This window comes from Phalacrocorax aristotelis, chromosome 14 (genome assembly GCF_949628215.1).
Source record: "Phalacrocorax aristotelis chromosome 14, bGulAri2.1, whole genome shotgun sequence".
Lineage (NCBI taxonomy): Eukaryota > Metazoa > Chordata > Aves > Suliformes > Phalacrocoracidae > Phalacrocorax > Phalacrocorax aristotelis.
In genome coordinates, this window is record NC_134289.1 from 10,786,385 (window position 1) to 10,800,300 (window position 13,916).

The 13,916-nt window shown below is 45.2% G+C and overlaps 1 protein-coding gene across 2 annotated transcripts in view; it reads left to right on the top strand.

Moving 5' to 3' along the window:
• The window catches only part of GPRIN2 (G protein regulated inducer of neurite outgrowth 2), a 33,715-nt gene extending 29,149 nt beyond the window's left edge, over positions 1-4,566 (top strand). For both annotated transcript variants that reach the window (XM_075109338.1, XM_075109339.1), the window contains one exon: positions 797-4,566. In XM_075109338.1, coding sequence (XP_074965439.1) covers positions 813-2,606 — 1,794 coding nt within the window. In that variant the 5' untranslated portion in view covers positions 797-812 and the 3' untranslated portion in view covers positions 2,607-4,566. The remainder of the gene's footprint in view (positions 1-796) is intronic.
• The last annotated feature ends 9,350 nt before the right edge of the window (positions 4,567-13,916 follow it).

The window sequence follows — 13,916 nt, forward strand, 5'->3', positions numbered from 1 at the left end:
TATCTTTGCCCCATGCTTCCCAGCATTGCTTGTTCTGGGAACACTGGCACCGACGCCACACAGGCCTGGCATTTCCTTGGGTTTAATCTCTGCCACAGGTGGTCAAAACAGTTTAGTCACATCTCGTGTACATTTGTGTGGACTCTGGGAAAATGGTTGACCAAAATAGTGATATTCCTGTGAGATGAAATCCAAAGAAGCTTGTTAGGAAGGATAGGGGGAAAAGGGAGAACTTGTTCAGTTGTTGAGGCGTTGTTATTGTCGGAAAGCTCCAGCAGTGATTGGGTAACTTCTGAAATGACAGCGTCAAGAGACTAAAAGCTGAAGTGTTTTGTTTTGACAATACGGTTAACGTTGTTGGCTTAATGACCACTGTGGTGAAAAGCCTTCTTGTTTAAACATACTTCTGTCTCTGCTTAAGTGATATGACATCTCTGGATGTCCCCAAAATGGCTCCAGTAAATTCAGGGGAGATGATATTTGGCAATGTTGAGATAGTCATTGTTAAAAGCTAGAAACCAAGAAGAATTTTTTTCCCTTTGAGTTTTATGAAATTGAACAAAACAGAATTTCAATAAATCCTGACTCTAATTCAGGGAAAACCCCTTTGAGGAAACAGAAAATGGAAGCTGGACAGTCTGAGTACACAGAGACTACAGTAGAGTGCTTTTTTAAAAAGTATTTGTGAACAGTGAAAAACAAGAAGCCCAAGCAGAAGGTCAACAGAGATTATCGTTTCCAGTGCATCTATTTCCTTCTTAAACTGATTATTTTTCTTTCCCGCCATTTCTTGCAGATCTCTCTTTTTTGCCATGTCAGCTGACAGCCACCAGCTCCACACTCATTCCTACCAGGATGCACTAAGTTCTACTTGTCACAGTCTCTTGAATGCCAACAGTCACCCCTTGTCAAAGAGCTCGTCAAGTCTGGCCTATACTGGGCAATCAACTTTAGAGGAAAGGCAAAGCAACAAACAGGAGCTGAAGAAAAGCCACAGTAGCACCGTCTGCCATACCCTGGGAAACGAGAGTGACGCCAGGAGTGTGCCGAGTCCTGGATGGTCTTTCTCGCAGCCTGGGGCGATGGGACTTGGGGCAGCGGTCCCAAGCGATCAGGCAGCCGATGACAATTCACAGAGCAGAACGAAGACTACAAACCATCTTCTTATCGCTGAACAGTCCCCAGCATCCCGGGAAGCGAGGGGCAATAAGATGCGTGTAAAGAGCAGCACTGTTGAGAATGTTTCTTCAGCCTGCGCTGTATACCAGCAAAGCTCGTGTGAAATGGAAGAACCAGGAACTGCCCTTCAGAGAAGCCACTCAGACCTAACTCGCAGTTGCAAACAGCAGACTTATGTCACTTGCACAGAAACCAGTGCTACTCACTCCACCCTAACCTCTTCTAGCTGCAGGCATGGTCTGCCAGTGGCTGCGATGTCTTTCCCAACACAGACATATGGATCAGAAACAAATGAAAATACATCTCACTATCAAAACCTTGTGACTCATTTTCCAGTTCTGCCTAGAGACCAAGAAGTACCCACAAATAGCTTTGAGAGCAGTGGACTTCCACGTAATGCTACTGTTTACACAGATCCTGGAACCTTTCACACTGCTGTTCTAGGACCCCACGTGCCTGGAAATGGTTTCTCAAACAGGACACTGTTCAGTCAAGCCACGGGGTTTATTCACGGTGGTCTGACTTACAGTAATCTTCCAAACTCTGCATACTCCCCCATGGTGATGGCAGTTCATAACAATGCTGCAGGGCCCTGTAATACAAGGCAGGACCCTTGTATGAAAGCAGATGCCACAGTCCCTGCCTATTGCCATTCTTTGCCCATACCATCTATACAACTTGTTCCACGGTTGGTATGCTCTGTTAGCGAGTCGGGAAAAGAGCAGGCAGCACCTGGCTATTTTCACTCCTTTTCTACTTCAGACATTCTGACATATCCTAAGCTGGTGTCTTCAGTAAGCGAATCGGGCCTGGATGCCAAGAGAGTCCTGAAGTGCTGTAGCAACGCTGCAGAACAACATGCTCAACACTGTGCTCAGCAGCAAACAGCAGCTCCAGAAACAAAGGCTGCCTGTGTTGCCTTTAGTAGCCAGCAAGGTGCAGACACGGTAATGACAACCAAGGATATGTGGACTATGACCTCTATGAATGACTTAACTAAAGGACTGAAACCAGCTCTCGAGCACAGAGATGCCGAGGTACAAACGCTTTCAACCATGGAATGCAAATCTGTGGCAACAAGCCCAGCAGCTGCAGCAGGTGGCCACTCGCATGTGTTCCCAGAGGTGAACCTGGAGCAAGACCTGGAGGCCCCCAAATCTCCAGTACGTGAAGTGAGATGGGATGACGAAGGAATGACGTGGGAAGTGTATGGGGCATCTGTGGATCCAGAAGTCCTTGGGTTAGCCATTCAAAAACACCTCGAGATTCAAATAGAACAATTCCAGACAGAGCCTGCTCAGCCGGCTGGGAAAAGTAATGAGGAGCCATCTTCTGATAAAATGGGGAAAAAAAGGCCGTTCAGAACAATGATGCATTCCCTGAGATACCCGAGCTGTTGTGCTCGTTCCAGTACTGCAGTGGAGTGAGCACAGCTGGGGGACAGCTGTGCTGCTCTTAAAGCATAAATAAATGCTGACTCTTATGTGTTAACACAGTACATGTGGACAATCCACTCCAGGGTAAGTGGGAAAGGTTCTGTGGCCATCAAATACTCATCAAAGCAAGGAAAAACCCTTGTTGGGCCAGAAAACAGAGGACATGAGGCCGTACCTACATCAGGCCATCCGAATGCTCTTGACTGTATTTAATGTAGCACTGTTTTATTCTTCTATGTTAGTTTTAAATCATTGTAAGGAATAAGACTTCTTTTCTAAATGATGCCTCTTTTTAACATAACAAATTTTTTTCTGTATTTTAATAATTTAGGGTTAGAAGACAATCAGAAAATTATGCTTTAATCAAAGTTCTTAGCTTTCAATCCTACTCCCTTCAATTGTTTTGGGGAGCTACTTTGCTGTTAATTTGTAATAATGCTGACAATAAACCCACTTTTACAGTAGACAAAATGACGAACTAGTGCAATGCTCTATGACGAGGAATTGTAACTTTTGCTACGTAACTCTGTGAAGTAATTTTGATACTGCTAGTCTGAACGCTTCCCTTTGCAAGCTGATGTGCAGTTGGAGGATGCTCCTGCAACTTTCAAATTAGTTTGTAGTTATGATGAATTACACTCTAAATATCCAGAAGTGGTGTTCACCAAGCGATTGACACAAATGTACAGTATTACCAGAGATGACTCCTGTAATGTGAATTACTTGTAGGAGGCTTATTAGAGAGATGAAACAAAAGCTGTTCAGATTAGTCTGTCACACTATCATACCCTACAAATCGTAAGCAGTTTTGTTTTGCTCATATTAAAAGTAATTTCCAGCGAGTCCTTTTTACGTGCGCCTGTCCTGACCCGTGGTTATTTTGGTGTTGCATGGCCCAGAGGTGGCAGTTCGCACGTAACCTTGGCTCGTCTTGTGTTCCCTGCCTGGCCTGCTCAAAGTGAGACTGTGTGCCGTCACCAAAGTACAGCGCTGAGGTGGTTTGTTCTGAGTGCCTTGGTCACAGGGGCAGCTTAAAGATTTCTATTCTCCCCAAACCAGCTTTGCAAACAATTTCCCAGTGAGAAACTTCTTATGATGCTGTAATGCAGCCATAGTGCAGGGGAATATGCAATATTTTTGATAGGGAGAGTGAAGGAACATTTATTTCTGTCTCAAGGGAAAACTTGCAGTGTCAGAGAACTTTCTGCTGTGGAATTCCGTTCTCCTTTAAATGTGTCTGGTTGTGCTTTTGTTGGTTTGGTTTGGTTTTTGTCCCAGCTTCCTAAAACAGTAAGTTAGCAGGCTGTCTACATGATGTTCACCTAACATGTATATGAGCAGGACCCCCGGTGCTCAGGATGGTTTTAAAATTTCAGCTAGAAAATCTTTAAATATAGGAGCTGCTGGCTGGCATGCTCTGTGATGCATTCATTTAACAGCGTAGAGTAGTTCAAGATCAAATTTTTATTCCTGGACAAAGTGGAATTAAACAGACCTGGCTCCTGTGAAACTTGCTTTGAGTTCAGGAGGCTTCATTCAGGCCCTGGGACTTCGGCCTCAGCAAAGTCTGAACTCAAAACGACTTTTATAGAAATGAGGTCTGAAACCACTGGAATGCGACGCCTTACTCAGGATGCCTCTATAGCTGCGAGCATCCAAGTTTTGATAATGTTAAAGTTCCTTTTATTAAAGCGTTACTAGAAGTAAAGAAGAAACAAGTAACTAAAAAAAGACACTTCCAGTGTTATTTAGCGTTTAGCTAAACAGTTTCTATATGGGCTTATTTTATGGTCCAGAGTATCAAAAGCAGTACCAAACCACTGATTTGCTCCGTTCTTCAAACATTACACTCCGAGAATTTTAAAAACTATAATGGTCTCAAACCTTGTGTTGTCCGTTAGCTTGTCCTCGGGCGTACAGGAGAATTAAAGATTTGAACAATTAAACTAAAGCTTTAAAATAGCAACTGTACCTTGTTCCTGTGACCATCACAATCCACACTTTTAAGCTGTTTGACATGTGAAATAATCTTTATTCTCCTTCCCAGCCCCAAGCACCCCTCCAAAATAAAGCCCCCAACTCGAGGAAGAGGATAAAATAGACTCAGTATCAAACTGGTCAGAATGAGATAATCTGCAGAAGGGACTGGAAGAATATGGCAAAGTCCCTTGAGTGCTTTGGCCGCTGTATACTATAACTGGAGCCACTCTTAGATCTCATACAGCTCTGGTGTGCATTACCTATGGTTTATGCATTGGTACAGATTTGCTATTACGGCACCAAACGCTGATTATCATTCCTGGCTGAGAAAAATAAATGACAAGCAAGGGAAAAGGACACCAACGATTTGCTAATCAAAAACAGGTGCTCGCTCACTACAGGCATCGTGACTCTTCAGGATGCTGGCTGGAGTCACTCTTGGTAACAAAAATAGCGTTTGTCTTTGAGGATTTTCTGTGCTTTTGGAAAGGATTAAAATACAAGGCATATTAATAGAGATTTGGGGGGACACACACCGAAACAAAATACTCATCTGAATATTAACTACACGGATAAAATAAGTTGTTTCATTTGTATGCTGGATACCTCTTTAAAAAGGGAATTTGGATTCACTTTGCATTTGTGTTGCTTGGTTTTTTTTAATTTAAATACCAGTCAGGTTGTATAGTAAGTATTCTTCGTGTTAGTGCCCTGTTCAAGTGTTACTCATAAATGTGAGAACTCTTTCTCTGTTTTTTAATGTTTTCTAACTTAGGAAAATCCAAATCGATTTCATTCTACTTTTAAATATAAATAGATGGAGAACTTACACTAGATTTATAAATGAGCGAGCCAATGTGAACACATGCTTTTCAAGCTAGGGTGAAGTCAAGGTGTAGTATTTTCTTGAAAGCATTTGAAGATCAGTTTGCATTGCATCAGGTTGCCTCTGCTCCCCAGCCTGGATGCTCAGGTACTATTTACGGCCGATCAAATCAGGGTTGCCTTTCACACAAACCCTCAGTGAGGGTGCGCTGGTGCACCGGGAGCTTAACCCTTTTGCCTGTGCAGCTTCTTTCCCTTGAACTACGGGAACAGCCGCCTGGTAATGGAGTGTTTTGGATATGTTATAACATCCTTAGGTGCTAACTAACATCTCTAGAAGGACTGAACTGTATGTGCTACTTGAGGACTCTAGGACTGACAATGGGCTGAGATGCTTAGGTCAGTGGTTCAGCACAGACTGAAGGGAACTGGTGCTGATATCAGTATACTGAGGAAGTAGCTCTGAAAAAGAGTTAAAATGATTTCACTGTGAATTATTATTTGTCTCTAGTAACAAAGGAGATATATCACCATATGTACTGTTACCGTTCCTGGAGGAGAGGCCAAAGCCTGTCAGGCATTTGGCACTGACTGACTTTATTAATGTTGCACAGTTGTACTTTGAGGTAATCTTTGGTTGCAGGGTTAAATGCTGAAATAAGGGATATTGTTGCAATGTTTTAAATAAAAACCTTTCCTAGTTAAGTGAATTATTTAGAAAAAAGGAAAAAAAACCAACTAAAAAGTTGCTTAGTCAATGTCATATCAGTTAGTTTAAAACTCATTGTATGTATTTGTTTGGTCTTCTCCTGAAAAATGTTGATTTGTTCTGAGAAATAGCTTCCTAGAGTTGTGTTCGTGACCGGCTGCCTAATCGCTGGGGATCAAGTGGGAAGGCCACCTAACCAAATTCACTCTGGGCCCGGTAACGGAGGTGCCCCCACAACCTCCTCTCCAGTGATTCCTGCCGCCCCCAGGGCGATGGGGGGACACCAGCAGGGATGGGGCGTGCAGCTGAGGGGCTCTCTGAAGCTGGCAGCCCCGTGATGGGTGCTGTGGGCTCGCCCTCACCCCCGGTTCAGTCTGCGGTGCTCGCAGACCACTTGCCTTTGGTCTCATGCTGCTGGAAGAGACCTTCAGTTGCTATAGCCTGGATCCTGAGCTGGTTCTGCTGAGGATGGCCACAGGTCTCGCCCTCCTACACAGGTTTTACTTAGGAACCCCTGCTCTAGAATGAGCTTCTCTTCCTTCCAGATGTAGCTTAAGAAATTGCGTGTTGTACAGCTGAGCCCTGCGGAGCAACGCTGCTCCGTGCCCATGGTCCTCTGAGGTGGGAGTGAGTGGGGAGGAAAATGCAATCGGCTGTTCTGTGCCCAGCCATAACCAAAGACGTTTCAGGGAAAAAAACATCTCCACTGTACAGATGGGGGAAGGTATTTCTTTCTGATCACTTCTCTGCTTATAAACAGCAACAAATAATGGCCAGCTGGACTAATTGCATTATTGGATAGACATTTAGTCTTTTAAATCCAAAGCAGTAATGACCTGTCTGAGGATGTGTCGAGGTAAGAGGCCTTCTGGAAGGATGTTACTTCCTGTTAAAGATGGAACATGAAAAACTGTGTAGCTTTGCTTAGGAAAAACAGCGTGCCGTGAGGTTGGGATAAAGCAGAATCTTAGAGCAGAGAGGAGGCCCAGGAACCCCAGCCCCAAACAGGGAGTGGGGCCCGGTGCCCTCCAGACACTGCTAGCCCCCTTCCTCAGGAGCTTTTCCAACTGTGAAATTGCAATGTTAATACTTCGTTACCATCTGTTCCTTTCAGACATGTTGAGGTGATTAATTTGTCTTCTTAAGCCCCTTGAAAATGAAAGCAGTCTATTAGTGCTAAGTAATACCGTTCATAGGCAAGAAACAAGGAAGTAGCGTATGGGTTTATGAATTGGAAATAAATAATTTTAATCAACTCCTACAGAACTAGTTAAATAACTCGGTGGGACTTGCTGCATCAATCACTTATGCCTTTCCCTTTCAGGGGACTTTAGGACTCAGAGTGAAGCGAGTTTTGGTTTCAAAGTCATTTCTTTTCCCTCTATTCAGAAATTATCTGAAATGAAAAACACAACGTGCCTATTGAGCTTCTTTCCAAAGCCTTGTTATTTACACAGGTCACAAGACCCAGCTGACCCTCTGCAGATAAGGAGAATCTAATGCCTGTGAGCCTGTGGTAGAGCCCTGGGCTGCTCGTGTCTGCGAGGGCTGCGTGCCTGCTGAGGGAGGGAGACGCGGTGCTTTCCGCTGATGTTATAGTGTGGGGCGTCCCACTCCCCTGCCCTTCTGCAAGGGGCAGCTCTACAGAGCCACGTGGTTTGTTTATAAAGGAGAAGAGACAGGTAAGCTTTGTGGGTGATGTGTGCGTTAATGAGAATTTTATTCTTTTTCTCGCATGAAAAGAAACTTGCAGCCAAAAATTCTTCCTACTATAAAGATGGGCATGGTCCTTTTTCATCTCTTCAAGATAGAAGGAGTGTATCCATTTTCTGTGGGGCAGCACCCCTGCCCTGGTCAAAACCAGTGCTGTGGAGTTGTTTCTTCCACCTGGAGCACTTCACAAAACTAAGCACACAGTCACTTGTGGCTTTTACTGCCAATCTGCATCAGCGAAGGGAGTGGTGCATCTCCTTTGCTGGTCACCTAGATGCCTGGCTTCCGTCCTTCTCAGGCTGTCAAAGTGTTGGGTCTTGAGCTGACAGCCGTCACATGTACAAGGGCCAATGTGTTCAGATAGCAGAGTACTAAGCTGTAGCTTGTAAGCGTTTAGAAGCATTAATCCTGTCTAATATGTGACCGAAACAGATGTCATCTATCTTATTATCAGCCTTTCAATACACTACGGGCTACGCCACTCGGATGACATGTGAAGGAAGCTTAGAAAACAAAGCAAGGAAACGCAAGCGAGGAAATGACACTGCAGACCTCCATCCCGTTCCAGCCACCTCCTGCTCGCCTACGGGCAGAGAAGACTACTCCAGCAGCACCGGTGTCGCAGGTGGCTCAGCGGTGTAACGAAGGAGAGATTTTGTCCCCCATGGTGTTAAAGGTAGTGTAACATGATGAATCTGGGTCAGGAGCGGTCGTGAACTCCTGCTGGCCAGGGTTACAGCTCCTAGCTCCACCTGGCGCGCAGCCTGGCAGTACGGACCTCCTCTTTCTCCCCTGCATTTTCTGGTCCCTGCTCACCTCCTACAGTTTTTACTGCAAAGCAGAGATGGGTCACAGCTCCCTGCGCAGTGAACCTTGCCGAAACACACTTCTGTTTGTGCCGTCCAGTGCCCAGCTGCTGATGGGCAGCTCTTTGCAGTGCACGAAGCACACAGAACCACCCAGTCTTGGGTGCCGTGATCTGACCTGCACTGCACCGCCCTGACAGCAATCGCAGGAGCTGGCTTTTCTGGTCCTTCCCCTGCCACAGACACAACACCCTCAGTAAAGACACGTGCATGAAAAGTCAGTCCTTTCGTCTCCTCTGCTTTTTGCAATGGCTGTAGATAATTTGCTTACCCTGCCTCTGGCTGTAGTGCAAGCTGCTTCGCCCCAGACTGGGACTGGGCAGAAATTCCTGCATGCAGGTAAGTTTAATGCTGTCTTGTGTTCACGTGTTCTGGAAAACCCTACAAATGCTGTTGCCTCAGAGAATCCAATTTTAGGGTAGCCTGTACATTAATTTGACTTCATGGTGAGATGGATTATGTTGTAATTTCTTCCTTGTTTTCAGAGTGATCTGTGTTTGCTAAATGTTATGCTTTTTTTTTTAGCATCGGCCTCACTCTTACAATAGAATTAGAGGTTAATTTAGTGCTATGCTGCTGTAGCTGCTTTCCTAAAAAGGATCTTGGAAATAAGATGGGACTCTTTCTGAGAAAGCAGAAGAGTCCTGTTTTGATTGCGTGATGGCTGTTGTTCAAAAACCCACTTCTCCACTTAAATGAGAGCAATCCCTAGAGCCACAACACAGCACAGTTGTCAGATAAAACAGCCCTTGTGCTTTAAGCCTGCACTGAGAGTCCTGCTCAAGTTTTGACTGGAATATGTGTGTGTGCTTATAGGTGAGGGAGGGAAAAAGGTTCACCATGTTTAGTGACTAAAATCACACAGCTGTTTCAATGCAGGCTGAATCTATGTTTGTCATAGAACAAGTTTTCTGAAGTAGGTTGAAGCTTTGTAAAAATGGTTTTAGGTTAGTCAAAATTGTTTGAAATTATACGGTGTCTACATGCCTCCCTCCCTCCTAGTGCGAGCCCTTCGGTGCTGACCTGAGACCATGCCTGGGGCTGCAGAAAGCAGGGACACGTGTCTCCTCTGCTTTCGCCTCCCTGGAGGCCCTTCCCTCGTGTTCGAATAGAGGTGTTTGTTGGGGAGTGAGCACCCCAGCTGGGTCACCAGGTCTGCACCTTCCCCGTGCATTTTCTCCTCATTAGGTTCTTATTTAAGTGTTTTTTAATTTCTCTCAGGAAAATTGAATATCTGGGTATTACACACCTTTATACAAAATAAAGTATTTCTCTCTATAGGGGATATTAAATTTGGAAGCTCCTACCCTGTGCCAGACACCAGCTCTTTCCTGTAGCACTTTCCTACTTTTCTAGCATTGCAGAAGCCAGCTGTCTTTTGCCACAGATGGCGAATAATAACCTCCCCGAGTTTAAGCTCATCACCTCAACCCTGCCATAATGAGCAGGAGAAAATGAATGATCTGGAGAAATACACTGTGCAGGGTCAAGTGCTTTTTGTTTGTTTTCTAATTCAAATGCAAAGGGAGTCCCTGGGAATAAATAGTTTTTCAGAGGTAATGTCTTGAAACCAACTCAAACTTAGTTTTGTGCCCAGTTATTGGACACTAAGTGCTCTCCGTTAGCCCGCGTCTGAGCTATCCTCCAAGCAGCCAAACACAAAGCGACCGCCCTCTCCCAAAAGCCAGCCACTTGCAGGCTGAGAGGCTGGGGGGCTTTAGCCCCTAAACCCAGCTCTTCAGGAAACCGTAGGTGTCTGAAATTTTAGCAGTGAGCTCTACACTTGCAGGGGAAACTTTTCCATTGATGTTCTGATTTCCTAAATTTACAGCATTTTTAACATCCCAAGTATGCCAGGCAGTTATTCAAAATACGACTGTGTGGTGTATGCGGAACGCAACTCAGGATTTATGTTTAATATTTATCTCTTGCACAATTTTTCAAGTTGTAGCAGCCACCAAGTCTAGGATCAATGAAGCACTGTTGGGATATGACTTTGCTTATTGAATGTATTTCTCTGCGTATTGTAGACTGGCCAGCAAACTGTGGCAGAGGGTATTTTCAGCCAAACACTGCAGGGAGAATTATATCAGGCACTGAAGCAAAGCCACACTCCTGGCCTTGACAAGTCTCATTACAGCTATGCTGCACAGCCTTTACGACAATCTCGCAGTGCCACAAATATCTTATACATGTAACGATATCTTGGAAGAGGTTGCTGATGAAGTCGGTAACACACTTACTGACAAATAACATTTTGTGTTGGCACATTTTTGCGTAGCTGTTGGGTCATTCCTGCTATTGCTGAAGATGTGGTCAGGCCTATTGTAACCCACAAAGTATACGAGGCCATTCCTCTCGTTCGTAAAGCGCGTGTGAGTCGCCGTACCTATTCAGCATATCTGAACTGATTGTGCTTTCTGCTTGATAAGTGGGAAGACATTTAATTTCTGGCCATCAAGGAATCTCCTGTTTCTGCAAAAGGATATCTGTATATGAAGTGGTTGCTGTTTGAGCTGCATCTACCAGCTGAAGCTTTGGAGGGTTTCAGGAGGGAAAAATGAATAATAAAACAAACAAACAAACAAAACCCCAAACAAACAGAAAAAAAAAAAAGGGTGAGGATTAAAATGGCCATACCCATGGTTTTGTATTACAGAATGTGTGGGACCCTTAGGGAAACCTACTTGCTATGCATCTATCACACAAAAGATGCTGTGTTGACAAACATCCGAAGGTTTGGGTATGTGCTTACTGATACATCTGTGCATCGGGTATGGAGTCCTAACACCTTCCCTGCATACATGATGAAGGAGCACATTAATAAAGGCATTTCCCTCTACGATTGCTAGTAACCCCACTGCAGAATAGAAAGCATTTCTGTTAGCATGAGGTAAATCTGTCCCTCTTCTCTGTCCCTCTACTCAGAGATAACAATCCTTTGGTTAACATTTCTGTTGATATTTTTTGCATTGATAGGTTTGGACCACAAGGCGTAAGAGACTTGTTCACGTCTGTGGCGGGACCCTTATTCACAAGCACCGGGTTCTCGCTGCAGCCCATTGCTCCAAACGTAAGTTCTGCCTTGGGTTAGACTTCCTGGAGAAGCCACAGAAAACCTTTCTGGGAACCTCTTTAAATGAAAGATGCATGTGGGGTTAGTTAGGTGTATTCCGTACTTCTGTTTCATGTGAAGTGGGATAGACAAATAGGCAGTTATTTAAAAAAGGTTGCAGAAATGACCACCTTTTAAACTACAGGAAGGAAAAAGCCTGAGTGTGGGGTGCAGGAAAAGGTTATTAAAACAGCTCTTTGCAGTCTGTATATGAAACTGTTTGTGTGGGAGTTCAAATTCCTCTCTGGCATGGAGGTAGCTTGACACAAAAAGCAAAGATTCAAGGCGAGCAAATACAGCGCAGAAAGCTTTGACAATCCCCTGCAGGGAAGTAAAGCCTTGGACTTACGCACAACTGACTGCTGCCCCGCTCAGCTCCTTGGGCGGGTTGGTGGCTGGGAGGTCGGCCTCCGGCCACGGGCAGGACGAGCTCTGGGGGGAGGCTGGGGTGGATCTGGCGTGCAGCTGTGGGAGAGTGCCAGGTCACGGACTGCCTGGAAGGGGACCAAGGACAGACGTCAGAGAGGATATGTGGGAGGGAGGGCCACGCACCCGCCTGGCAGGGACAAAGAGAGAACAGCCTGCTTCCAGCAGCAGAGCTTGAAGCAACTGGAGATTCCCCCTGGGGGCTGCACGAATTTCCCTGATGCCTACAATGACGACTCTTCTATAATTTCATACTCTGCTTTGGGACCGTTGCTGTCTCTGAGAGAAGCCACCGTCAACTTGTTAGCGTGCCTTGGCACCTGGCTTCACCTCCAGCCGTGCCATCCGTGCTGTGCTGCTGTCAGTGTGCTGCACTTCATTTCCCTCTTAAAATGCAGCGATGTGCTGCTTAACCGCGTGGTAGAGTTACAGAAGAGGGCAATTACATTATGGGGCGTTAAACGTAGAAGTGAACACAACTGATTCTCTTCAACTAAATTATTGCAGTTACTGAAAGAGGAACGGTCTAAACAGGAGCCAGAAACATTCTTCAAGAACATGCACATAAACCCCGTAACATTTGCTCTAGAATCACTGCAGCAGAGGACATTCCTCAAGTCCTCTGTGTTTTGGGTGGCGCAGAGTAGTACAGTTTGACAGGCCATTATCTAAGGACTGCAGGAGAAGCTTCCGCTTCCACATCGAGGCTCCTGTTTCACAGGAGTGTGGAGGGATCAATTCCACCCTGCCCTTTATTCTCACACTGCAGCCGAGCAAGGAAGAAGTCTTTGAGTGTACAAAGAGGGTCATTAAGCACTTTTGCCGAATCAAGGCAAAGCCAAGCGGTGGCTTGTCACGAAGGATGAGCTTTATGGTGCAGGACCGCACGCGTGATTCCCATTCGGCAAGCAGCACTGAGCTTTGGGTACAGGAGCACATTATTCAGTGTCATATGCTTCGCAAGGGAGAAGTCGTATGTGTTAATCCTCATTCACTATCTTTGATGTGTACGTAGATCCCTTTCATGCATCCAGAATGTTTCTCTTTGTACTTTGGTTGGAGGCTTACTGCCAATACTGATACACAGTTTTATCCCGCATGGAGGAACACCACGGTACATAAGCCTCCATCTTTGCTACTGTTTAAACATGAGATCATCTTGTTTATTTTTTCCATAAAACCACATCTCTACCCAACCTTTTGCCCCTATTTTAGCAGGCTACCAATTTGTCCTTCACTTAGGTTAATGCCATTTTTAAATTTCATTTTTTGATCCACTATGTAGGTTCAGGTAAAAAGGTGCATGGTGTGCCTGGTGTGGCTAAAGGTACAGCAAGGGAGGAGCGCCGTGTACTGCCATCGGTGGTGGGAGGAAAGAGCCCATTAAAAATATGCATATGGTTCCTTACTCTGCAATTCTTTTAGGGGAGAGATGGAAGATGTACCTGGAGAATCCCCCTAAGAAAGCATAACCTTAGCCACAATGAATCCACAGAGCACACCGTGTGAAGCAAATCTACCAGCACGAGTGGTTCCACGAAAACCACTCAAACCATCTGGATTATGATACGGCCTTGGTCAAGCCTATGGAAGACAAAACAGCAAGCCCTTTGGCCTGCTATGCCTGCCTGCCCGAGAGAGGCTGCTCTGTCCACCCAGGACAGTCC